The sequence below is a fragment of the Hemicordylus capensis genome, chromosome 2 (genome assembly GCF_027244095.1).
Source record: "Hemicordylus capensis ecotype Gifberg chromosome 2, rHemCap1.1.pri, whole genome shotgun sequence".
Lineage (NCBI taxonomy): Eukaryota > Metazoa > Chordata > Lepidosauria > Squamata > Cordylidae > Hemicordylus > Hemicordylus capensis.
Window position 1 is genome coordinate 352162469 of NC_069658.1, and position 27353 is coordinate 352189821.

The 27353-nt window shown below is 42.3% G+C and overlaps 1 protein-coding gene and 1 long non-coding RNA gene across 5 annotated transcripts in view; one reads left to right on the forward strand and one right to left on the reverse strand.

The window, feature by feature from the left end:
* Positions 1-27353, forward strand: part of FSTL4 (follistatin like 4) — a 705580-nt gene that overhangs the window by 138013 nt on the left and 540214 nt on the right. Inside the window, exon 1 of one of the 4 annotated variants that reach the window (XM_053297772.1) lies at positions 23477-23546. The exons of the other annotated variants lie outside the window; for them this stretch is intronic. Within the exon in view, the coding sequence (XP_053153747.1) occupies positions 23528-23546 (19 nt within the window). The 5' untranslated portion in view covers positions 23477-23527. Of the gene's footprint in view, positions 1-23476; positions 23547-27353 lie in introns of those variants that run through there. 4 annotated transcript variants of the gene reach the window in all.
* Positions 127-20097, reverse strand: LOC128345590 (uncharacterized). Its single transcript, XR_008316529.1, has 4 exons — positions 19980-20097; positions 19362-19468; positions 8394-8491; positions 127-613 (listed from the first exon to the last, which is right to left on the reverse strand). It is a non-coding gene; the product is annotated as an uncharacterized LOC128345590 (long non-coding RNA).

Genomic DNA, 27353 nt, shown 5'->3' on the forward strand with positions numbered 1-27353 from the left:
CAATATACTTATCATGTAGCTTGAGCCATTTGAACCAAGTATTTTCCATACTAGCCCATAGATTTGTGGTGTAGATGTGCTCCTTGTATGGGGCTTTGAATACTAGTTTGCAAACACTATACAGTGTTGTGTTGTTCACCGAATGAATTTATTAAAACTTCATAATTCTGAAACTTACCTCAGTTGTCAAAAATTTACAGGCAACGTTAATGCTACTGCCTGTATTCCACTGAGGGATATTCAGAGCCCTCACGTAGTAAATTGCCAAGTCAGATATCTGTACAAAACAATCTTCAGTTGTGCTACTGATAACGCAAAACCTGGCAATACTGGATTAAACATATGGGCTCACATACGCAGTGATGCTGGTGTAAGAACTAGAGCATGCAACTCTCGGGCTATATAATGGGTGAGCTGCAGGCAAAGCCTGGGAACTGGGCAGAGGACTCCCTCCTCTAGAGGAGGTCAGATGGCTTTCCAGGCTCTCCCTCTGCAGGATCATCTCTTCAGTCCTTGACCCTTGGCTTTGCTTTTTGGCAGGCTTGTGGTTCAGCATTAGGTTGCTTCTCCTCTTCCAGTGACATCGCTCTGTATGCGATCCATTATGAATTTGCTGAAATGCATAGATTTATGAAGAACATTAGCATCTGCAACCGAACTTACAAGTAAATGTGAATATTTTGCCGATCGATGGTTGCAAAGAAATCATATTGAATGAGAATGTGCAATACTTCTGTGTATTGGAGTTTAAGTGATGACTCAAGGTGAAACAAATAAATGCAAGGACATAATTAATTTCTTTCTTCCTGCTAGCTGACTACAAGTAAAATCTATTAATTTAAAGAACATAGCATGTTCACTCCATGTTCACTCCAAGAAATAACTCACACAGGTCAGAGAAAACAATTAGATCATGTTTTTGTCGTTCCCTCCCCAAAATCACATTGATTGGCAGAAGAAGCAAAGGAAGCACCAATTAGCAGCTTTCATTCACCTGCTATGTGCCCCATTGACAGTTTGGAACTGAGGATCACATTGCCTCTTGTCTGACCTCCCCGTCCTCCCTTTAATTGCTTTGAAAGCCACCTTACATTATGAAACAAAAGGCTCCAGGCACTTAGACATAGGAAGAAGAAAAGGAAGGGAAGCCAAACAAAGCAGCCAGCCAGGTGAAGCAATTCTGAGCTTTGTTAGGGCACTTCAGAGGGACCTCACTGTTTAAGGGTCCCTTTGAAGCAGGTTGTTTTCAGAGCATGGTTTGTTCTGAAACTGTTGGATACCCCTAATGAATACGTATTAAAACTAGAAATTCTTCCAAAGCTGAAAAATACCTAAAAATGCTCTCTCTTTGTCTGCAAGTTTGCACAATGTTGGTGTGCTAGAGGGTATTCCAGAGAATATAGGAGACCATCCGAGGCCATCAGTCGTTGATTTAAAACAAGTGAAATACCATGAGTGCAGGAGAGTGTTTCATAGGTGTAGACAGTTCTGCAGCTGCTTATGCCAGACCAGACCAATGCTCTTGTTTCTGTTAGCAACACCTAGCACTGTTGAATAATGAAGGAAAACTCTTCTAATGAACTACTAGACTGTTGGCATGCTTTGCAGTATATTCTGCAGCTCTGCTTCCTGGACTACAAAATATTGATGTTCCCCCCTTGGAGCAATACAGATAGATTCAAAAGCCATACCACATGAATTATAGAAGTTTAGTCTGACATGGTTAACTTCTCAAATGGTAGACTTTCTGACTTCATCTCTGAGAATTTTTTTTAAAAAAGAAGAAGATTTCTCCTCATCATAGGCTGCAGGGTCATTCTAGATTGAAACCCCTAGCCTTGATAGTGTTGACATTAAGGAATTTCCATAAGCCAACCCAGCATTACCTTCACTGTATGGAATGTAACAGTATTTTGTATTGATTAAGCCTAAGATATTGTGAGGCGATTCCCACAATCAGTGGGAGCCGCTTGGGGAGGATTTGCAGGGAGAGTGGGCTAAGCCTGCTCTCCTCGCAGATGAGCAGACAGTCTGCTCTGGGCGGCCGCAGCAGCCGCCCACACAACTGACGGTTTCGTCACGGAGCAGGCCGGGGCTGGGGAGTTTGGAAGCCGCGCGGCCCCCGGAAGCTCCAGCATGCCCTGCGCGAGCACGCAGGGCATGCGGAAGAGACCTCCGAGCTGGGAGGCTGCTTTTCAGCCTCCCAGCCAGGGGTCTACTTGTCAGTAGCTGCAGCACGGAGCCGTGCCACAACAACTCATGATCAGGAAGCCTGGGTTAGTGGAGGTTAGTGGAGCCGTAACCCGGGCTTAGGGGAGGGCTACTTAAGCGGGTGACCCACTTAAGAACCACCAGGCTTGCACTGGTCGCAGCAGTGGTTCTCATGATGGGACGAAATCGGGCTAGCGGAGGCTAGCCCGATTTCATCCCATTGTGTGAATAGCCTCTGTATCTAATTAATAATGGGTGTTGCAATTTTAAAACATTTTTACGGGGTGGGGGGACATCACTCAAATATGAATCAAATTTTAAACTCCTGTGGTTTTATGTGTGACCTGTTAAAGCATTTTATTGATTCATTGTGATTCACTTGGCTACTCAACATTGATTGCTCCCTAAGGAAATAGGTTTATGTATTTTCCTATGTGGAAATACCAGCTTAAGAATGATTTTAACTGGGAAAATAACAAAAGGAAAAGGTATCAAACATTTCATCCAGTGCTCTGGTTTCAATCCATTTTGGAGTGTGGTGTTTTTATGTTCTGGGGAAACAAAAACACTTGTGGAAGTCACGGATCTCCCAAAATCATGTTTTGTTTGCCCTTGAGATATACCATATTTATTTCAAATTGCATTGTGAACTATATTTGGAATGGAAATGAGGTTTCATTTATTGTGTCTGATCCTACCTAGGCATGCAACAATTTCTCCCATAACTCTAACATTCACTTTTCTCCATCCAGTCCTAAGCACCACACCAATCATTTTGTAGCTTACATAGTGCACAGTACCCCGCCAATCCCTAAGGTCATGCATACTAATTTTATTCAATTCTTAAAGCTTGTCCACACTGCTAGCGAATGCGAAGGGGCTCCATGGCTACTAAGAATTGCATCAGTGCTGCTGTGACACCTCTCCTGTTGGGAATTATGGGGAAATTATTGCAGCAGCACTGATGCAATTCTTAGCAGCTACAGAGCCATAGGGACATCGGAAGCTGCCATATACTGAGTCAGACCATAGGTCCATCTAGCTTAGTATTGTCTACACAAACTGGCGGTGGCTTTTCCAAGGTTGCAGGCAGGAATCTCTCTCAATCTTATCTTGGAGATGCCAGGGAGGGAACTTGGAACCTAAATGCTCTTCCCAGAGTAGCTCCATTCCCTGAGGGGAATATCTTACAGTGCTCACACATCAAGTCTCCCATTCATTTGCAACCAGGGTGGACCCTGCTTAGCTAAGGGGACAAGTCATGCTTGCTATCACAAGACCAGCTCTCCTCTCCCTTCTGTACTTGCTAGTGGCAGGTACAGGGTATGGAATTAAACAGAACTAGTGCATGCACCCTGCTCTTGGATCAGCAGGGACTTGCACAGTAGCCACTGCCATTAGCTGATCCAATAGAAGCAACATTATCTTCACTGAATTAAGTTAAATTGCTTGGTTGATTGGTTTGTTCGTTTCTCCAAAGTTTTCTGGAATGATTTCAGCATTTCTTAACAAAAGAAAAGAAAATTGGGGAAAGCAGACTTCTGAGCAAATTTGATGGTTCAGCAACAGTGGGAGAACAGTCTGTGATATTATACAGACCCAGCTGTATTACTGACTTTTTGTCCAACATGTGAGCTGAACTGTAAATTTAAAAAAATCAACCAAAGTATATATTGCAATTCAGTATCCCTCTTGTATCATTATCTTTTAAGAAAGAAATATTCTTACTGTCTTTAAGGAGGCAACAGTGGGGTTTTTTTTCCAGTGAATACACATGTACTATCTGTATACAGTCTACAGATGTACAGATCTGTACACATTGCACATTTAATCACTTGTATTCAATGTCACAGTAGTACATTTCTTATCTGAACCCTGTATTTGAGGCACCCTGTACCCAGGCTCACTTTTAAAGTGAACACACTCATTCACACCTAGCATGTACATGTGTGTACAGTCACTAATATATACATACAACATGATGTCTGAATAGGGTTTTAGTGTCAACCGATTTTGCAGCTGTCATTATGGGAGAATACAGGGAGACATTTACTGAATTTGTCATGTATGAATACAATAATTTAGTAAGCTGAGCACATGTATTGCCAGCTGAGTGATGACAAGAACCTTACCAATCATCCACTTCCTCAGATATCTGATCATGTGCAGAAGGAGGTAAGCTTTTCCTTGCCACTTGAACAATTCAGACAATCTGCTTACCAAGTAAGCTGTAATACAGTCTTGTAATACCAAGTAAGCTGTACATACAGTCTGTAAATACACAGCCTGTAGTAATTTACTGCTGGGAAATGGTCCTCTGTAGTCACCATTAATGTCACTGGCGATCCTTGTTATAGAGGAAGTGAGACTAGGAGAACTTTTGTGTGGTGACCTTACTGCAACTTTAGACTTCAGTAAAAGTTACAAAAGTACACAATTCCTGTATGAGAATAATAAAAGCAAACATGCACCTTTTCCTCAATGCTAACATTCAGTGAACATGAAGGCTGAAATGTATAAGCCAGGAGTGTGACACATCTTAAGGCTCTCCTCATGAGCAATGTTGAGAGTCTGAATGTGGTTTGCGGGGAGAGCGGGTTTGACCCGCGCTCCCCGTACATCAGCAGGAAGCCTTCCCTGGGCGGCCGGATCAGCCGTGCAGACAATTACCATCTCCATCACAGAGTTGGTTGGAGTGGTGGGGTTTGGGGCCTCCTGGCCCCCAGAAGTCCCAGAATGCCCCATGTGAGTGTGCGGGGCATTCTGGGGAGCCCTCCGACACTGGAAGGTGGATCCTCAACGTTGGGCCCAGGGATCCTCAACGTTGGGCCCCCAGATGTTCTTGGACTTCAACTCCCATAATCCCCAGGCCCAGTGGCCTTTGGCTGGGAATTATGGGAGTTGAAATCCAAAAACATCTGGGGGCCCAACGTTGAGGATCCCTGTTGTAGCCTACTGGTCAGGGAGCTATTTATGAGTCGCTGTGGTGCGGAGTTGCACCATGGTGACACACGGTCAGAATAATGGGGTTAGCAGAGCTCGCACTCTGCTAACCTCATTTAAGTGGGGGCATTTAAGCGGTCTTGCTGCCGGGAGCTGCACAGCTCCCATTGCAGCACACGACCGGCCGAAATCAGGCTGGGTTCCCTTAGTCTGGTTTCAGCTGGTCATGAGAGTCGCCTCCTTGTATAGCATCAGATTCCAATCTAGTGTAGTCAGCATTCGTGGAACATCGGGAGCTTCATTTTGCATTTCACAGTGTGCACTAAAAAGTAGATGCCCAGGGACAATTGTTTTTCAGCTTTCCATTGCATATTGTCATGTCACAAAAGCAAACCTGCACACCTTTGCTCTTCACTGTATGTTGTAATTTATTAAGCCAATCGTGAGTGTCTTCAAATGTTTTTGATGTACTGGTAAATATCTTTCTTCATTTCTTCTCCAATGGTGACTCAGTTAAACTCTTAGTTTAAGGAATCCTTAAAATTCCTTTTACACCATATGCAGACAGTGTAGTTTTAAGTGAAGGAATGTTCAGTGAAAGTAATCCTTCTTATGTCAGTTTTAATAATCATAGCTCGTGAATCAACACTGAAGCCATTTAAAGAATTATTTAATGAACTGCGTATCAAGCTTATTTCAGTTTTTCAGAGAGAGAAAATCAGTCAGTTTTTATAGACAGAAGAATAATTCAGACATTAATAAAGGGAAAGAGGCAAAGGAAAGTTTCATATTTATTCTTAACTTGTGACATTCCCTTATGATAACAAGCCACAAAAAAGAGCCAAAAGCCGAAAGCAATCAACGCATTTTGTAATGTTTGCTGTCAAAAACTACAAAAGTGTCACCTAGGATCAAACACACACAATGCAATAAAATAACTAATCTGGGTATTCACAAAGCTAAAATTGATGGCCATTCATTGCTCTATTAGGTTAAATTAAATCAGCAGTTGTATTCAAATTGTAACAGATCTCATTCTTGTTCAATGGCTTAGCTGTCTTAAAAATAACTATACAAATCAATCACTTTGACTCTTCATTCAATGGCGAGAAAATTGTGCAAGGAACTTTCATGAAATGTTTTAATTATTAGTCATCCAGCATGATTCCTGGGGCTTATCTCAATTTTTATATCCTGGAAATATACATTTTCTTAATAAAATTCTGCTTTGTGAATTATTCATAGAATAATGGAAAGGGGCTCTAATAAAAACTATCTGCTTATAAAATGCTTACTTATGAATATCACAGTGTAATATAAAAAGTCTGTACTTGGATTCTGTGATTTATTGCAAGAGATGCTGCTGAATAAAATAAAATAAAAAGCTGATTGAGCCCTGCAAATTCAGAAACCCCAGTTTAGACCGTTTATTTATCTTTTGCTACAAAGAGAAATAAAAATGTCCCCAATTACCTGTGGGGTGAAATCCATTTTGTTTCAAGCAGCATCACCAGTTTCTGGAAACTGTTTGCCATTAGATTGGTATCTGTGTCTTTGTAATTCAGCTGCCTTATAGACAGTGGGTAGCATCCAGACTCCAGTGCCCATGCATAAGAATGTTTGCTCATTTAACAATTTTTGCTGATACCCTACCCCATACCTGCCCTAATACCTAATGGATATATTTAGGGGGTGGGAGATCATGGGCAGCAGAGAAAAGGGGAGAACTGGAAAAAATCATTGTACAAGCAACACTTTCTTACGCAATGGTAACAGCAGTCTGGATGAGACCCACCAAGTTATAAATAGAAATAGGCAACTAATAATATCTGTCTAATCACATTTCCACTATGCCATCTGATTTATGATAGTCATATGTATCACAATTTCTAAAATATAAAGTTATTCCACAGCAGTGAGCAATCTAGAACCCCATGTGCCTTCTTACATTCACATGAAACCTCTGCACAAGCAGGTTTGCATATTCAATGGAAGGGACATCCCTTTTGTACATGCAGTGTTCTCTCTACTCAAGTGAAGAGGAAAGCCCTTGCAAGCAGGGAAGCTGTAAGAGTACCAGACTGTGGCACAACTGCTGCCTGGCTCCAGATATGGATGCTCTGTACAAATGTGGGGTGTTTTTTTTATCATCAGCTTCAAACATTAAAAAAAGAGCTGCAAGATTGACTTAAATAACAAACACCTGAAAAATAGCACCTATGTTTTAAAATATACAAATACTTCTGTATGCCCTTGAAAAATCATAGTGGCTATAAAATTAAGAAGTCTGGTTCTGAAGATGTTAAAATATAAGTGAGCCATAAATCCAAGTGCTACTTCAAAAACATCAAAACTGGAAGCTTGAATATATATAAACATGATTTTGTGTAATGAGATATGGGTGTCCCTGCCACCCAGTATATAATCTAGGGCCTTTAACAAGTATTATATATTTTGAAAACTTTCAATAGCGTATTTAGAATGGGCAACACTGTGACATAAACTCACACATTCATGATCCTCATACACTTTGGTAGGAACATCAAAGCTGCCCATATGTCTAATGGTCCTGGGAGAGCTAGGCAGATAACTGTACTGTTTAAATACACTTGTATCTAGAAGTTTTTAAAAAACCAGGTTAATGTATGGAGGAGATAGAGGGAAAGCTAATCTCTGTCACAAGCCTGAATTGCTATCAGGATGCTTTTGCATAGTTGTGATAAGATATTAGAGTATAAACTAGAATATAGTGGTTGACATTGCACAAGGGAAAAGGGTGATTTTTGACAGTTTCCTTCCCTATAAAATCCATTGTGTCTCCAGAAAATATGTCCTGAGGGTTGAGCAGCCATCAGAGACATATTTCTGTAAGGCACAGTGGATTTCAGAAAGAAAGGGAGATTCCTGAAAACTGCCCCTCCCCCCACCTCAGCACAGCATTAGTCTGGATGTCAGCCATTGTTGCATCAGTGAAATGCTAGTCTGGATGTCAACTACGAATTAGTCTTTTGTGATGCTGAAATTGAGAAAGTGTAGGAATTTTGTTCTTCCAGAGGGTTTGTTGTTGTTGTTGTTGTTTCATATGTGTTTTCAATTACAGTATCCTCCTCACTTAAAAAATGCCACAAATCTTGTTGAAATTCCTTATTGATCTTCCCTTGAAATGCTGTTTCACCAAGATATACCCTCAAGTTTACTTTGAATTTTGCTTTAGATGAAAGTTGACACTCTACTTTTACCTGAAGGATTGTTCTTTCGTATCCCCTTCCCCCGCCAAGGTTCTCTAGGCTTTGTATCTGAATGCTGCAAATTCAGGTTGCTCCTTGCAAAGGGACTCCTATATGCAACAAGAACATAAGAAAAGCCTTGCTGGATCAGACCCAAGGTCTTTCTAGTCCAGCATCGTGTTTCCCACAGTGACCAACCAGATACCTTTGGGAAATCTACAAGCAGGAGATGAAGGAGATGAAGCCCCATGAAGGAGATGAAGCCCCAAATATTATAGCTATTCTTCATAAGTGTTCTAATGCCCTGATTATTTGCCCTCTTCTGCACCTTTTCAGTTCTATAATATCCATTTAAGATGCAGTGACTAGAACTGTGCACAGTATTCCAAATGTGGCTGCATTGTAGATTTCCATAATGGCATTATAATGTAAATAGTTAGTTTCAATCCCTTTCCTAATGACTCCTAGCATGGAATTTATCCTTTTCATAGCTGTTGCACACTGAGTCAATATTTTCATTGAACTATCCATCACAATCACAAGTTCCCTTTGCTTAGATGCCATCAGTTTATATGTGAGGTTGGGGTAAGTGGGGGGGGGGGGTTGGTGCATTGCGCATCACTTTACATTTATTTATATTGAACCATATTTTCCATTTTGTTGCCCACTCACCCAGTTTATAAAGATTATTTTGGAGGTCCTCATAGTCAGTTTGGATTTCACCTGAATAGTTTGGAATCATCCACAAATTTGGCCATCTCTCTTCTTGTCCCAATTTCCAGATCATTTATGATATAAACCCCTGGCCCCAATACAGATTACAGGACTATCCCACTATTACTTTATCGTGAAAATTGTCCATTTATTCTTACTGTTTGTTTTCTGTCCTTTACCCAGTTTCCAGTTCATAAATGGGCCTGTCCCTATATCCCAAGACTGCTACCTTTACTCAAGATGAGGGACTTGAAGAGGGACTTTAGCCCAATTCAGACACTATAAAACAAACAAACAAACAAACAAAAACAACCCCAAACCCTTTTGTATTTATGGTTTTAATGCCAAATTGGGTAGGAAGTCCTGCCCTGGTGTGTCACTCCCCCACCCCCTCCACCTCACTGCTCATGGTTACAGCAGTGTTTCCATAGGAAAATATTGTAACTATGATGGGTAAGCAGCATGATGGATAGCCTGGATTGCCCCAGGCTTCCTATTACACAACTGCCTGACTTCATGGTTACAGTGTTTCCCTATACAGGCAAAAAACCCAATGTAACCATGAGCAGCAAGGTGGAGAGAGGGTAAGTGATGTACTAGGTTGTAACCATGAACAGTATTTGTGTGTGCTAACATCTGAATAAGACTTTTGTCAAAAGCTTTTTGAAAGTTCAAGTATACGATGCTAACTGGTTTATCTCCTGTTCATATGACTCTTAATATTCTCAAAGAACTCTAAAAGACTAGCCCACTGCACATCACTAAGGAAGAGATGCAAATTTAGCTGACCCTCCCTTCCCTCTCCTGCCCTTGGTACCCCCACCCTATGTACACTTGAAGATTCCCAAATGTTCAGGGACATATTTTCAGGGGAAGTGAGGGGCAAAGGGGGGAAACTGGCAAAAATCGCCTCTCCACCCTTGTGCAAGCAAAATGTACTTCCATTAGCACATTAAGTTTGTATGTGAGCCAGTGTCTTGAGTCAAGTTAACTCCGTGTGTGTGTGTGTGTGTGTGTGTGTGTGTGTGTGTGTGTGTGTGTGTAGATAGATAGATAGATAGATAGATAGATAGATAGATAGATAGATAGATTTAAGTGCTTCTTAATATCTATGGGAAGCCACACCTTATTTTGCCTTTGAGTCACAGATGTGGAAAAATGAATACTAGCAGAAAATAAATACATGTTTGGAAAGCTGATACAATAAAGAATGCTAAATTTTGCAGTGAGAGAAGAACATGCTGATATAAGCACAACATTAGTCTGTATGTGTGCTTTTCTCTCTGCCTGCCACAGAAAGTGAATTCATTTCCAGCCTAGATTTATGTACTGTATCAAACATGTGCATGTATTCTTATTTTTTCCTAATGACTGTCAGAATCAGTTGATTTTTTGGTGCTCATGGAAAGGGCCCTTAGGGGAGTGGAAGAGTCCTTAAGTGAGTACAACTGCTCTTTCTGTGAACATAAGAGACTTCCATTCTTGGAATGGTAAATTAACATACAACTCAGTAGGTTTGTGACAGAGCAAACTTGTTTAGTTAAACATTTCCTACAAGTACAGTGTGTTTCTGATAAGCACTTACATAGTTATCCTTTAAAACATTGTAGGTCAGAGAACACAAATATGGTATTTTCAGAAGGCCCTATTCTGCCCTTCCTGTGCTTCAATGAGCATAGTATTATGCTTTGCATTAGCAAGAAGACGGTCAAATGAACAAGATGCATTAGAATTTGCTAAGGGTGAACAACTTCAGAACCACAGATTGACAACAATTTCAACTATAAAGCAGTTAATGAATGCTTTTCAGTTGTCACTGTTCAGAGGAATATGTCTTTATTAGGGATGTGAACAAATCAATTTTTTAAATTTGATTTGTGCCCAAATTGAATCACCCCTGATTTGTTTTGTGTCCAAATCTGTCCCCCTGAATCACCCCAGATTTGATTTGGATTCGATTTCATTTGGATCAATTTGGACCACTGATAAAGGTCCTGGGGCACTAAATCTGACTGGTGGGTAGATTGCAATGGGTGCCACCTACCACACAAATTTGAAGGCAGTGGGGCACTTGGTTGATTTTTAATGGTTATTTTTTAAAAGTTTTTTTTAACTGATTTTGTATATTTCTGCCATAGGAAATAATGGGGATTCAAAGTTGCCCTATCCTAACCCTAACAAGGACCCCCAGCTTTCAGGTGTTTTGTTGTTGTTGTTGTTGTTTTGTTTTGTTTTTAAAAAGCTAAGCTCTAGCTCTTGTACAAATGGAGTTATGGATAAAAAAATGTGTGGACACTAGTTTTCAAGTGTTTGGATTCTTTGGTGTAAAATAACATGTCCTCATAATGAATCCCTATGAGGATTCATTGCACACCTTCATTTCTTCTGTTCATTTTGACTGTCATTGATAGTGCCAACTGTCAACTGTCATGTGCCAACTTCCCCCTCCCCACCTGCAAGGCAGTGTGGTACTCAATTTGTTTTTTTTAGGAATATTGTATTGTTTAGATTCTTTGGTATCTAATACACTTTCCTCATTTGTTTTGTTTCCAAATTGCCTGAATCAGCTCGATTCAGATACAAATCTATTTGTACCCTAATCTATTTGCACATCCCTATCTTTATAATTAATTCTCTTAGCCAGCCAGCATGGAGATGTGGCAAGGCAATGCGTGCTGGTGAGGGAGGCACCTGATTGGCTAAGCTCTGTTTGGCCAGCGGAGGCACCTGATTGGCTGAGCTCTGTTTGGCCTGTGGAGGCACCTGATTGGCTGGGCATTGGCCTGGCCGTTGTGAGGAGGAGCTGTCTCGGCTACAGCCTGGGCTGGGAGGCGGGAGGCAGTGGGAAGGACTGGCCCTGGCCTGGCACCAGAGGGGGTGAGTGGGGATAGGATTGAGTGGGGTGAGTGGGTATAGGGGGTGAGTGGGGTGAGTGGGGATAGGTGAGTGCCCAGGATTTGGTGGAGGAACTCTTGTGACAGGCTGCAAGAGTTCTGAAGTGAGGACTGAGGAGGAGAGGGGGAAGAAAGTGCCAGCAGTGGCTGCTGGCCAGCCGGTGGGTGGAGGAAGGGGGAGAGAAAGGCAGCAGCAGGCGGGGGGAGGGAAAGGTGGGCGGGGGAGAGAAAGGCAGTGGCAGGTGGGGGAGAGAAAGGCAGCATGCGGCGGGCGGGGGAGAGAAAGGCGGTGGTGGGCGAGGGAGAGAAAGGTGGCGGCGGGTGGAGGAGAGAAAGGTGGTGGCGGGCAGTGGGTGGGGAGAGAGAAAGGCGATGGTGGGCAGCGGGTGGGGAGAGAAAGGCAGCAGGGGAAGAGAAAGGCGGCAGCGGGCAGGGGGAGAAAGGTGGCGGTGGGCAGCGGGTGGATGGAGAGAAAGGCAGCGGCAGGCAGTGGACAGACGGGAGAGAGTAAAAACAGTGGCGGTGCACCCCTTCTTAGCCACCCACCGCGGCTCTGTGTGGGGGGAGGAACGGGAGGTGAGGAGGGCTGGAGAGCGCGGGCCGAAGAGAAGGGGAAGAGAGGAGAGACTGAGGCAGGAGGAAGAGGGAGGGGGAAACAGCCTGCCCCAAAGTGCCGCACAGATGCTCTGTGCAGGGTTGGGTAGTTATATCTTAATAGTAGAATTGACACAACATATTGCTCATACAATAATGAAATGGAGGGTGGATTGTGGTTCACAAAATGCCCAACTGTGCCTTGAAATGCATTTCTGTGCCATTTGCATACTAACAGCCACAGAAGAAACAATGTTGAAGGTTCATGCAATTGTCTAAACATTGCAGAGGCACCTCTCTTTCTTCTGCTGTGGCTGCAGCACAAGGTGGAGCTGGAGGGAGAAGAGGGAAGGCTTGTGTTGTATAGCAAATGCATGGATGAGTTCCCCGGCACAATGGGTGACCCATTTTCAAAGTATAAGCATGCATATGTATTCAGTACTTGGTTTGGGCCCCTTTTGCAGCAATTACTGCCTCAATGTGGCATGGCATGGATGCTATCAGCCTGTGGCACTGATGAGGTGTTATGGAAGACCAGGATGCTTCATTAGCGGCCTTCAGCAATTCTGCATTGTTTGGTCTCATGTCTCTCATCCTTCTCTTGGCAATGCCCCATAGATTCTCTATGGGGTCAGGTCAGGCGAGTTTGCTGGCCAATCAAGCACAGTACACTGTATACTTTTCAGAGGTCCGATATTGTTCTATTCTTCAATCCTTGTCTTATTGGTTCCATGTAATATTCTAATTTTCTGAGATTGTGGATTTGGGGTTTTCATGAGCTGTACGCCATGATCATCACAATTATAACAAATTAAGGCTTGACTTATCTCGCTTTGCATGTAATGCGTCTGTCTCATATATCAGTTTCACCTTTTAATTTGCATTACTGAAATTAATGGACTTTAGCACGATATTCTAATTTTCCGAGTTTCACCTGTATGTTCTGAGTTTTGGAGAAAATAGTTCAGTTTCTGAGTTGAATTATTAATAAGGGAGTTGCCCCAATGCTACCAATGCCCAGGTCTGCACAATTTTGGTACGCCAGCTGTTTTTTGGACTACAACTTCCATAATCCTCAGCCACAGTGGTCAGGGATTATGGGAGTTGTACATCAACATCTGCATCAGGGACAAAGTTGTGCAGCCTTCTGTGTCATCTAAGTTGATTTTAATGCATGGATAGGTCAGGGTGACAGGGTCTCTTATTCACATTTCACATATCCCCCCACCAAAAAAACCACACAAAAAACAGGTGAGGTCCATCCCTTACCTATTAGGCATTCTAAGGATAAGGGGTGTAATTATGCTGGGCTTTGAATTATGCAAATAGTTAACAGACTTGATCTTTCCATTACAAATGGTGGTGGTGGGAGTTCAGGGAAGACAGATTTGGAGAATATACATTTTTATCAAGTGTTGGAGCAAGTACCATCAATTATGCCATTGTTTCCTTTAATCTGCTAAATTCAGTGTCTTATTTTATAGTGGGCTGTCATATGGACAGTGACTGTCTTCCATTAGTTATGCATCTAAAGCCCAATGACTGGAACATTTATGTGGACTGTGAGCCTTTACTAAATACAGCAGCTGACATAAGATCATCTCACATTAAGTGGTCCACCAAATTGGAAAAACACTTCACAGAATTGCCTCACTCAGAGTAATCACTGTTTGCGTTCCTCTCTATTAACAGCAAACTCCCCTGAATTAGTTCTTGAGTTGTATCAAGGATTAATTCAGTCCCTCCAAAATCCCCTGATGTGTAAACATAAGGCCAGGCATCAAGCACCACCTCACCCCCATTAATTCCAAGCCTTGGTTTGTTCAGGAATGTACTGAGGTGAAGGCCTCATTGAAAAAATGTACTGAGGTGGAGGCCTCATTGAAACAATAAAAGTTTTATAGAGAACATAATCTAATACAGTAATTAATGATCCCAAGCAAATGGTTTCAACAGAAAAGGTGTTACAAAACTTTAACATGGCAGGGGGAAAGGGCATGCGCAGAGAGAGAATTGACAGTGACTTATTGCTGTGACAAGAGCCAATGATTCAACTGTGTTTTGGAGGGTGGTGTCAGGGGGCCTACATAGTGGCGCACATACTTGGACAGTTGTATTACATCTGACACATGGGAAGCCAGCTTTTGTGCCATATGTGCAGCAGGCCAGGGCTGTTTGTTCCCATCAAAGGTAGATATGGACCACTTGCCAGGGTGGCCCCCAATTTCCACTTCAGAAATTGTTAAGCTTGAATTCCAGCCTATCTATTCCAGCATCCTTTTTCACATAGTGGCCCTCCAGACACCTCTGAAAATCCCACAGGCAAGAGGTGAGGGCATGCCCTCTCTTCTGCTGTTGCTCCCCTGCAACCAGTATTGAGAGGCCTCGTGCCTCTGAGGCTGGAGGTGGCCTATAGCTACCAGACTAGTAGCCATTGATAGACATGTCCTCCATGAATTTGTCTAAGCACCTTTTAAAGCCATCCAGGCTAGTGGCCATCACCACATCCTGTGGCAGAAAACTGCATCGATTAATTATGCATGCTGTGTGAAAAAGTTCTTCCTTTTGTTGGTCCTATATTTCCAAGCCTTCAGTTTCATGGGATGACCCCTGTTTCTAGTTTTGTGAGAGAGGGAGAAAAATGTATCTCTGCAAACTCTCTCTACTCCATGTATAATTTTATACACCTTTATAATGTCTCCCTGCAGTCGCCTCTTTTCCAAACTAAAAATTCTCAGATGCTCCAGCCTAGCCTCATAAGGAAGTTCATCATCTATGTTCATCAACTTGGGTAGTAACCTTATGAAATTTGGATGATAGCTTCCACCCATTGGGCACTACTACCTACCCCACAGCTTCGCTTGGGAACCCCTTTTTTGCCCCAAATTGATTCAGATTTGGAAAATTTGGGGGTACAAATAGAATCTGGGGTGAGGGGCGGGGTTGATTCAGATTCAAAACAAATTGGGGGTGATTTGGTTCAGGTATAAATTTAATTTAAAAAAATTGATTCATGCACATCTCTAGTTTTAATAGCCCTTAAATACTGTAAAACTAAAACAATTTGGAAACAATGAATATGGGACACTGAATTAAAGAAACATTTTAAGTTTAGAGACTTTGAGGTTCTCCACATGAGCAGTGTGGCTTAGCCTGCTCTCCCTGCAGACAAGCAGGGAGCGATCCCTGGGTGGCCAGATCAGCTGCCCACACAACTACTGGCTCCTCCTCATGGAGCCAGTAGGGGTGGCAGGGATTGGGGCTGCCCTGCTCCCGGAAGTCCCAGGATGCCCCGGCGTGACTGCTTGGGGCATTCTGGTGAATCCCTCGAGGCTGGGAGGCTGCTTGTAGCCTCCGTTTGTGAGTCTACTCATGTGTCGCCGTGGTGTGGAGGCACACCATTTTAGCACACGATCAGTAAAATGGGGCTAGTGGTAAAATGCTCTGGGGCATCCAGGGCTCAATCAGTAAAATGGGCTCGCTCTGCAAAACTTGTTTAAGGTGTGGGGGGGGAGAGACTTAAGCAGGCTAACCACTGGAAGCTGTGAGGCTCCTGGCGGTTCCCACAACCGCAGGAAAGCAGGCTAGGTTCCCTTAGCCCACTTTCCTGCAGTCATGAGAATAGCGTGTGTGTGTGTGTGTGTGTGTGTGTGTGTGTGTGTGTGTGTGTATTGTATTTTTCATCTGTATTTTTAATGTGTGACTAATTGAAAGGATTTTAGGATTTGGGATCTATATACTGGAAATAATGAAGGGTTATTATTTATTATGCTAATTTGACTAAAGTGGGATACCTCATGGTTTAAGTTGCCTATATAACAAGATTGGGATTTTCATTTGGGGTTCTTTTATGTACCACTTATAGCTTCTATATATCCCATCCTAGGGACTACTAGGAATGTTTTGGCTCTTGCTACCTACCTAACCAACTTAACAATTCCAAAATTTCACAGGGCATTTACATTAGCCCTATTCAATGAGCCTTTTCTCACGATTTGTGAGAAAGGGCTTGTGGGTGTGAGGAGAGGAAGCCTAGAAAAACTTACCTCCCCCGCAGATGAGCCTTGGTCCAGATCTGTACGTGGAGATTGCACACTCAGATGTGCAGCTGCCTTCTCTGGCATCAAAGAGGGCCAGGGAATGAGATGCATTGCTCCAGCCCCTGGGACTCCCATAACTCCCAAAGTACATGGGAACTCCCAGCTGCATAGTACATCATGGGGCTTCTCTCAGCAACAGGTGTGGGCCCCACAGTCTCCCAGCCCCAACTGCATGGGCTAAATGAGTGCTCACTCTCTTAATTCCATATAAGAGGCTGGCCTCTTTGGTGGGTTTGCCACTGTGCCACTGCTGGCAGCCAATCGGCTGCCTTGGATTCACATGTGCAGGCAAGAGTCTGCCTTAGCCCACTCTTGGCTGTACGTGTGAACAGCCTCAAGGTGTTGCCATCTGCTCTTTTGGAGGGGATATATCAGAGGGTCCCTCATCATGAACGTATATGTCCTTGTGATGGGCAGGGGAGTGGAATCCGTAGGACATGTCCTTTTACACCCATTCTACAAAAAATTCCAGGTCAGACAAATTAATTTTATCTTTTTTCTTTTCTCTCTAATAAAGGCTCACAGATTAAAGATAAAGTGGCCAGGTTTTGTGCAGCTGTTTGTGCATGTTGCAGATTGTTGGTTAAGTGTCCCTATTTTAATGGTTATAATATATATATATTTATCATCATCATCATCATCATCATCATCATTATCACTATTATTAATACTATTGTATTCAGGTAGTATATTCAGGTACTATATGCAATGTGAGCACTTTGTCTTGCTCCCATTGTGTAGGCCTATGATACTAATTCATGTACGCTACTTTTTATGTACTGGTTGATGATTGTAATAAACCTCCTCCTCCTCCTCCTCCTCCTCCTCCTCCTACTACTACTACTACTACTACTAGCACTAGTACTACCTTCAATAGCCACTTCCATCATGTTGTGATTTTTCCTAACCTTGCTCTACATGATTGCTGTTGATGGTATTGCCTGACATGTTTTTCTAATTTTAAAGGAATCACTATGAATAATTTTCCTCCTCATGTCACAACAACAAGTTGTGAGGTCATGGGGTAAGTAATCCTAAACATTACTGGTAAGAGCAAAAAGCTTATCACAGGGATGCCATTTTTGGTCTTTTTTTGGACAGAACACCTTAAGTCATAGGTGCTGTTCTCTCTAACAGGGATTTCCAGATGTTGACTACAACTCCCATAATACTCATCTGCAATGGCTTTTGCTTGGGGATTATGGGAGTTGTAGTCAACAACATCTGGAAATCCATGTTAGAGAGAACAGTGGTCACAGATGTTAAGTCAATTTTAAGTTTTAAAATGGAATTCTGTTATTATACTGGCACAGTTGTGCCCATATAGTTAAGATGAGGAGTGTTTTCAACATTATAAGCCCTGAACATTCTATTGCTTCTAAAATCAGAAGTATCCATCCAATACCCATGAAACTGTGCACACATCAATGGGGACGAGATGTGCACTTTACTGATGGAGCTACATTGGCTGCCAATAGGTTTCTGGACAAAATACAAAGTGCTAGTTATAACTTATAAAGCCCTAATCGGCTTAGGCCCTGGGTATTTAAGAGAGCATCTTCTTCACTACAAGCCCCACCGCCCATTGAGGTCATCTGAGGAGGTCCATCTCCAGTTACCGCCAACTCGTTTGGTGGCTACGCAGAGACGGGCCTTCTCAGGCACTGCCCCAAGATTGTGGAACGCGCTCCCTGCTGAGATACGATCCTCCCCATCTCTGGCAATTTTCAAAAAACACCTGAAAACCCATCTTTTCGCCCAAGCTTTCTCACCTTCCTAATTTTTTTTAGGTTTTAATCTCTGGTTTATTTTTAAATTTTTAAATTGTTTTATGTTTTCTGTATATGTTTTTAACTTGTTTTATGCTATTTTTAACCACCCAGAGATGAAGGTTTGGGGCGGTGTACAAATTTGCTAGATAGATAGATAGATAGATAAAGAAAGAAAGAAAGAAAGAGTCCAGGGGACATCAAAATGAGCTGTTTCAGAATTTTAACATTGTAAGCCCAGAATATTCTCTTGGTTATAAAATCTAAATTGTATGCCCTATTTGCACGAAAGTTTGAAGGCATCACTTAGGGGCGGGAGACACTACTTCTCCAAATTTCGTGCAAATCTGTTGCAAATAGGTGAAGATACAGCAGCTTAGGTTTTTAACTCCTTAAAAGAGGGTTCAAAGTGTTGGCAACTTTTTTCATCACAGATAATGTATATTTTTAATTTTCTAAATGTTTTTAAGCATTCCCAAATAATTCTGATCCATACTGGTGGACCTGCCTTTTGCTGGTTTGAAAAACATCAATCTAGTGATTTCTAAGAAATTATTGTTCTAAATCACTATAATAACAGAGAAAATAACTAAGATAAAGTTAGCTAAGAGCATAACAGAGTCTGCCCACTGATAATTCTGAAGCCAAAGTTCGGAAAGGCAAATCCTGTCTATTTCTAGCGAGTAACTTCCTGTTTCTGAACACAGGTGTCTGATAAGGACATTCTGAGCAGTCTGGCACTTGTATAGTTAAACAACCATCCCTCTCCCTCCCTTTCCTTTCATGGGCATTTGTTTTCTCCCTCTGCCCCCTTGCTCTCACCCCCACCAAAGCGGGGAAGCAAAGCTCTTCAGCAAAGCTTGGACTTACTTCCTAGTAATTTATTTTATTGATTCCACTGGAACTTACTTCTCAGTAAACACGCACACTCATATCAACTCCTCAGAGCTCAGCTGTAGCCAGAGAACAGGCCTTGCAAAGGTGGGGGGAGGGACGCTGCTCAAGGCCTGTGTGTCCTGAGTGAAGGAAGGAACAAAAGAAGAAGGTATAAGGGCTCATATAGGTTTCCATCCTTTAAAAGAGTTGAGGTTTCAAGAACTTGGGGTGTGTGTGCTTTTGTTCTCTAGTAGGCTCATAAAGCAGAGTATGAGGCACTATACAGGTGGCCCTGTAGGTTAAGGTCTACTATTTCCGTCAGATTGGCTTAAGGCCTACAACTTTTTTACTGATAACCCCATCCTGAAGGAAATTAAATCAAGCAGGAGAACTGTGAGGCTTATAAGAAATTTCTGGGAAGAGAATCTGTTGCTTTGAGCATGGTTGTTAAAAAAGGGGGGGGAAATGAAGTAGGGATTTAAAATGAATACAAATTACCTGCTTCTTGTTGTGTTCTTATTCACTACTGAATAATTATGAGGTGGGATCACACTGCCACTATCACTGAATCCACTAATTTCATTTAATTATGTTTTTTCAGTACGGGGCGGGGGGAGTGTGACAGCTAAAGGTGTTACAAAATTCTCTTACCTGATTATATTATTTGGTAGGTAATTTATAGAACTTCAGTCAAAACAGAACTTTGAAAACTTTACAGTTTGGATCCAGATCACTATGTTGGGTTGAGTGGAGTGTTCCCAAGTGTGACTTAAAATATCCCTTAAAAACTGTCGGTTGTCAGAGAGAGAGAGAGAGGGGGGGGGTGTTACTAAAGTGGGGGTGGTATTCTGTGAATTTGAAGATCAATTCCGTTCCCAGCCCAGTTATTGAAGCCTATAATTCTATTAGTTTGGACAGGCATGGGTAGTAACTTCTGTCAAACAAGGCTTAAGATACTAGAGTACCCTCCAAAGACGACTGATCAAAATCAGCACTTTTTCAACAGAAAGAAAAATTTATCCTCTAATTACACAGAGCGCGTCTATGGTGGAGAAAATTCCTACCAAAGAACCTTTCCTTATGCCACAGTTCTGTTAGTATAATTAAGATGGGAGAGTTGTTTTAGCATGAATATTCTCTCTGATAAAATCTAAATTATCTGCCCTACCTGTCTGAAAGTTTGCAGGCGTCAACTAGGGGACACCACCCTTTCAGATTTGGTGCAGAAAGTGGCTAAATGAAGCAGTTTAAAAATTGATGATTAAACTTTAGAAAACAATTGTAGACTACTAGGGCTTGCATTGGGCACTGCAATCCAAATGAATTGCTGCAATCCCCACTGATATTAGAGACCAATCTTCTCTGTTTGTTTCCAGGAAGACCCTCAAGACTCACCTTTTCTCACAGGCTTTTAATTAGAATTAATTTTAATAATTTGTTTTAATAACTGTTTTATGTGATTATTTTTATTGTGTTTCATGGATTTTAATCTGTGACTTTTATATTGTTTTAAATTTTGTACATTACCTAGAGATGTATATATCAGGCGGTATAAAAATATGATAAATAATAATAAATCTGTAGCATCCCCCTGGTGCTGCTTCCACTGTGGCCATCTCTGGTGCAATTCATAACGTTCCTGGTGCTGGGAGGGCCTGTTCAGCAGGAAGCACAGCCATGGACCTGAGAATTCACACACGGACATTGGTGAAAGCACATGGGGATGTCTGGGAAGTGTACTTCCTCCCAGCTCTGTTTCCATGGCTGTGGTGGAGTGGTATATAAACTTGTGAGGGAATGCACAGAGGTGGCAATGGGTTGTGGAATAGAATTCAAGCTAGGGTGAATGCTTATGAGGAAGCACAAACTGTGGTGCCAAGGTAGCCGGTCCTTACAAGCTATATGAGGCAGTGGGACAGGGTGGCGAATGGACTTGTGAAGGCATGTATGGCAGTAATGAGGTGGTAAAATTGAGCTGGCAGTACAGGCGGCAAAGAAGTGGATTTTTTCTGCCCGCATTGCTTCAGCAAATTCACACCAAACTGAGGGTTGTGAGGGAGATAATAGTTAAGATGCTTTCATTTCCTAAGCTGTCGTCACATAGCAGACTGTACAAAGTCTTTATAACTTATACAGTATGGCTCAGAAGTTAAGACGGTTGACTTGCAATTGAAGTTAACTTGCAATTTCTTTTTAGAGCATGAGTGAAAATGTAAAGCATCTTAACTCCCAATTTAAACCCAAGTTTTTTGGATTATAATATGTTGCCATAAGAAAAGAAAAAAAGCTTACTGCATTGTAAGTCACTTCAAGTACAGAAGGAGTTGTTACCAAGATTGATTTCCAATTATATAAATGCATTTTGACACAAAAATATGCTTATTTTCACAAAAGCATATTTTTGTGTTGGCTACCCTCTATGAACACTAGATTCATTCATATGTGAAAAATACAGGTCTGTTTCATTTTTGTGAAAAAGGAAATTGATCAGGGGGGCAGAAATTAAGGGAGCAACTTTTTCCATATCTTCTACAGTCCATCAATAAAATAGTTTTTTTTAAAAAGACTAAAAAAAACCTGGGACAAGTTTTGCAGTGTGTATGCTTCATCTTTTCAAGCAGTCTTGCTAGAGGAAATTCCTGCAGCTATGCCACCTTGGGCTATGAACTTGTCAGAGCTAATCAGTGAAGCAACATCGAGAGCAGTCAGAATTTTGAGAGGAGACACTGAAAGGATATTAAAATGCTTCAGGAAGGAATATTGATTTCAAAGTTTAGAATATTGTGTTATGCATAGGTTTAAATACCATCTCATAAGGCTCATTCATGGATTTAAAGCAGTGGTTTTAAACCTGGGATCATGAATCTTTTGGCTGCATGACACGTGCACAGCATGTTGGCCAGTGTGTATGTATTTTATTCTTTCTTTCTTTGTGTTTTTATACTACCCCATCCATAAGGCTCTGGGTGGTGCAAAGGAACAAAACAAAACTCACAACTCGATCATTTAAAAACAATCAATACAAAACCAAATACACAGTTTAAAACCATTAAACAATTAAAAACAATTTTAAAAACCCTGAAAGGCCAGACCAAACAAATAGGTTTTAAGGGCTCTAAGGCCAGCAATGAACCCAAGGTACGGATTTCTGCCCAGAATGCATTACACAGCATGGGCTGTATAGTTTATGTGATATAGACCTTATTAATATGTTATTGAATGTTCATTAATATTTATAGAAGTAGTCTATAGCCGTGTATTACAAAATCATTTAACTGAACTAAACACATATTCCACTTCTCCCATTCCCTCTCATTCCCTGTTTGTGTGTGTGTATGTGTGATTCTACCTCTCTTCACTAAGGAGGGGACACAGTTGGGTTGCCAACTAGGGAATTTTCTAGAGTCCCTAGAAAAAAAGTAGAGCATGCAACTGCTTCAGGGATGGAACTTTTTTTTTTTTTTTGGCATTAGGAGGAACAGAGACTATTTTGGGAACCAAAGAACTTTTTGTTGTTGTCTGCATTTTTTGTGGTGTCCCAAGTTCTGGGGAGCACCTGCAACATTTTGTTCTCTCAGAACATTTTGCTCTCATGAGCAGCTGCTCTTCCTTTGTCTCCTTCCCTTTCCAACATCCTACTGACCATCCATCCAATAGGGAAACCAGAGGGGAGTTTTTGCTTCAGTGGCAGGTTGCAGAGCCAGGTGATGCAGGAGCATGGATATGCAGCTTGCTTCCTTCATGTGGTGGCAGTGAGAAGTTAGCAATTAGATAACTAACTGTACTCAGCTGTTACCCCGGCTAACTGAGCAAAAAGGCACCTTTTAAAGTGGTGAGTCTCCTCTATTTATCGTGGGGAGAGCAACTGGCTCTATCCAACCCCAGCACAGCATTCATTCAATGGGTGATGCAGGTGTTACCTTACATTCCTTTTTAGATTATGAGTCGTTTGGGGACAAGGGAGCACCTTATTATTCATTTTTCTTTGAAAAAAAGTAAAGGGGGGGAAAAAGAAAGCAAGTCCAAAAGCCCAGTCTGAATGCAAGAAGCTTTACACTCAGACACTAAGTGGTTGTCTTCTCACAAAGAAAACCCTGAGTTGGAATGGAGTTCTTCTGATATGAAAGAATATGAGGCTACTGAATGGAATTAATATCATAATCAGGCACCTAGCACTTCTCTGCTTCTTCAGAAGGGTTATGCAGGAAGATGGCAATGGTAAGCCCCTCCTGTATCCTACCAAAGAAAACTGCATGGCTCTGTGGTCACCAGGAGTCAAAATTGACTCAATGGCACAACTTTACTTTACTGTCAAGGAGGAACAGAGCCTCTTGCTGCAGATTACTTCCACAGCCCAATGCTATGGAAGTTTCCTGGGAAGGCTGTCCAGTGGAGCCTGCCTGCTCCCAGTAACTGTGCTCCGATGAAAACTTCAGGTGCACAACTTGGAAATATTCACAGACTGCTGAACCACCTTCTGTTTTGGTATATACTATTAACGTTTTCTTTAATATTTTAAAATACTAACATTTATTACCTGGTTTCCTTGTTTATTATTTTATCTGCTGGTCCTGCTTTTGTCTTGTATTTTAGTAGACTTTGTAACTGTTTTAAGATTGTGATATTAGCAGCCTTAGGTGTTTTATTTTTAAATGGAAATACAGAATAAATATTTGTTAATATATACAGTAAAAAAAAGAAAGAAAAGAAAAGAAAACTACTGTGAAACTTTCTGTTGAGAAGCAATATATAAATGTTTGTAATCGTAAAGAACAGCAAGAGAGTGGGAGACTGTGCACACACTGCTGTGCCAGCATACAAAGAGGTGGGCTTGGTAGTTAGCTGGCTGCCCTGCCCTGAGCCCAGAGGTGTAGTTGCTGGCCTGGCTGGGGAGAGCCAGCTGGGTTAACTGTGGGGGAGGAGGACTGTGTGTGTGGTCAACCTAACCAGGAGATGAATTTACAGTTAAAAAGCAGGAGCCTTGAGAACTCTGCATCTAGACAGCAGACTGAGCAGACATTCCGCTCACCGGGTCATCGGCTTCACAGTGGTGAGCTGTATTATTTATTCTCAAATTATCCAATTTTTTAATCAAAATTTGCATATATAATACAAATAAACATATGCAAATATTATGCAAAGTGGAGTCTTTTTGGAGACTTTTTTTTTTTTTAATGAAAAGCATCCTCTATTTCTACTTTTTTTCTTGACGGATATTGACTTTTTTCACTATCTGGACCTGGCAACCCTAGAACACAGGCAGCCACTTTCCAACTCTTTAAGCTACAAAACAGTTGAGAAATGGGTGATTGCCTCTTGGTGATTGATGTTTAAGAGACCTTTTTTTACTGAACAGCAAGACATACTATCTCTAGAGTCTATTAGGTGTGACTGGGCCCTCCCAAACTTACAAAACAGGGCAGCTGGACAACATAAAGCCCTATTGTTCCAAGCAGCCACTCCTTTTGCCAGACGAATTTTAATATGCTTAACCTGCTCAGCATTCTTCCTCATGACAACTCTGTAAGTTGTCCAAGGAGGAGAGCTGGTCTTGTGGTAGCAAGCATGACTTGTCCCCTTAGGTAAGCAGGGTCTGCCCTGGTTGCTTATGAATGGGAGACTAGAAGTGTGAGCACTGTAAGATAACCCCCTTAAGGGGTGGAGCCACTCTGGGAAGAGCAGAAGGTTCCAAGTTCCCTCCTTGGCAGCATCTCCAAGTTAGGGCTGAGCGAGATTCCTGCCTGCAACCTTGGAGAAGCCACTGCCAGTCTGTGTAGACAATACTGAGCTAGATTGACCTATGGTCTGACTCAATATATGGCAGCTTCCTATGTTCCTATGTTCCTTTATTGCTTGTAAGCCTCCCTGAGTCCTATGGGAGTAGGGCGACATAAATCTACTAACTAAATCTAACTAATTAAAGCATGGTCATTTTAATTTTCATTTTGAATATGGATAAAATCTGATAGAGAATGAGGTCATTCTTAAAAACAGCCCTACCCAGGTAGGGCAGCACTAGCCCAGGTAGGGATGGTCATTAGAATTCCTGGGATTGCTCCTGATACTGGTGCTACTCTACCAAGTAGCCCGGTTTTGTACCTGGGCTAAAAGTGCCTCAAGAATTTCAACAATGCACTGCACTGCTTACATGGTGCATTGTGGGATTCCAGGTGGCCGGGCTTCACTCCCTCAGGTTCCAGATTGCTGATCATGTGGGTGTGCTAGTGTAACAGTTCAGCAGCAATGGGCTGATATGTGGGGGGAAGTAGGTACAATCCTATTTTCTCCCCAGTCCTCTCCCAGCAGATATGGTTGTGTGAATGACCTTATTGGCTTGATATCATGACTAATGAAGAAACAGTGCTTCTGAAAAGTTCAACTAACTCAGCTCAACTGCTGGTTCAGGAATGGGGGCAAATTTTGATGACCTCCTCTTCTCCAGGAAGCAATCTGTGCCACCCAAAAAATATGTTCCTGAGGGTTGTGCAGCACTCAGAGACATGTTTTCAGGTTCACTAGCACCAGTGCAGCATCAGTCTGGAACTCTTCAGAGGCTTCTCCAGTTGCACCAGTGCTTCAGTTAGCAAAATTTCAGCCAACAACTTACAAGACTCTCCCCCTGCTTCCTCTGAGTTCCAAGTTGAACAGGTATTTCACTTCACAAGTTAAAATAGACTTTAAAATGGACTATATTGGGAGGAACCCTTTATTCACAGGACTGCCATTTACTTTCATTGTTGGAAAGTCCCCCCCCCCCCGTCCATATTTTGAGTAGACTCTTAAATCTAGTAACATCCAAAACAGGTTAGTTATAACAAAGTTCCAATGAAATTGTGTATGTACACGGTATGTATGTTTGTATGTATGCTCCAGACACTCTTGGGGGAAACAGATTGTCTAGATCCATTTCAATCAGGCTTCAGGCCTGTCTTTTGGACTGAAACTGCTTTGGTCACCCAGTGGGATGACCGGTGCAGAGGATGGAAGGGGAATGCAACCCTATCGGCCCCATTCAAACTTAACATGAAACCAGAGGTTGCAGAACCTGCAGTTAATGTTTCTAACCATGATTGATGTTGCAGATGTTCATCCAACCACAGCCCAGTAACCTCTGTTTTCAGAGCAAGGGAGCCCCGCCCTCTTCCTGGTCTGCCAAGGCCACATCCCAGTGAGCTCTGTCATACATGTTGCCAGACTGTGGACAAGGTGTCAAGAGTGTATCCATGGTGGCAGCCATTGGCCACAATCACCTACCAAGTGTGATCTTGCTTTCTCAGAATAGTCCACTTGCCCTCAGCAGAGAAATGGCATTTGAATCCCTTTAAATGCCATGCAAGCCCTTATTCTGCCATTGAGTGCACCAGGGCCCCCTTGTAAGAGCCCTGCAACAAAACATTTTTGCACAAGCACACTTTCTGGCAGCTGAGGGACACTACTTTCCTGTTACTCAAGAAAAGGAAGGGAAACTGATGCCTTCCTAGGTGGAGATAGATAGATAGAGATATCGATGTAGGCAAACGGTCCTGGGGTCTGGCCCGGCTGTGACCAAGGATGTGCTTGCAATGGCTCACCCTGGCAAAGCAATCCATGGAGATCAATCAACTTGCTGCCAGGGGATTAGCACTCTCATAAGAGGGCCAGTCTACTGGGGAGGACATTAGGCTCACCATCCTTTGGTCTTCTGTTGGAATGTGCACTCATGTGTTGAGCTATCCAAAAATGGGGGCCCCCACCAGTGTTCCCTCTAACAGATTCCCAGATGTTGACTACAACTCCCATAACCCCCAAGCAAAAGCCATTGCAGCTGGGTGTTCTGGGAGTTGTAGTCAACAATATCTGGAAGTACCTGTTAGGGGGAACACTGGCCTCCACTTGTGTGAGTGCCCTGTTCTCTCAGATTAATTATAGAACTTTTGCATAGCAACCCCCTCCTCTCCAGGGAAGCTTTTGACACACCCAAAGGAGACTTTGATGCTCCATGTGTCCAAGGGGAGAAGGGGGGCAGACTAGGGAAACATGGGAACT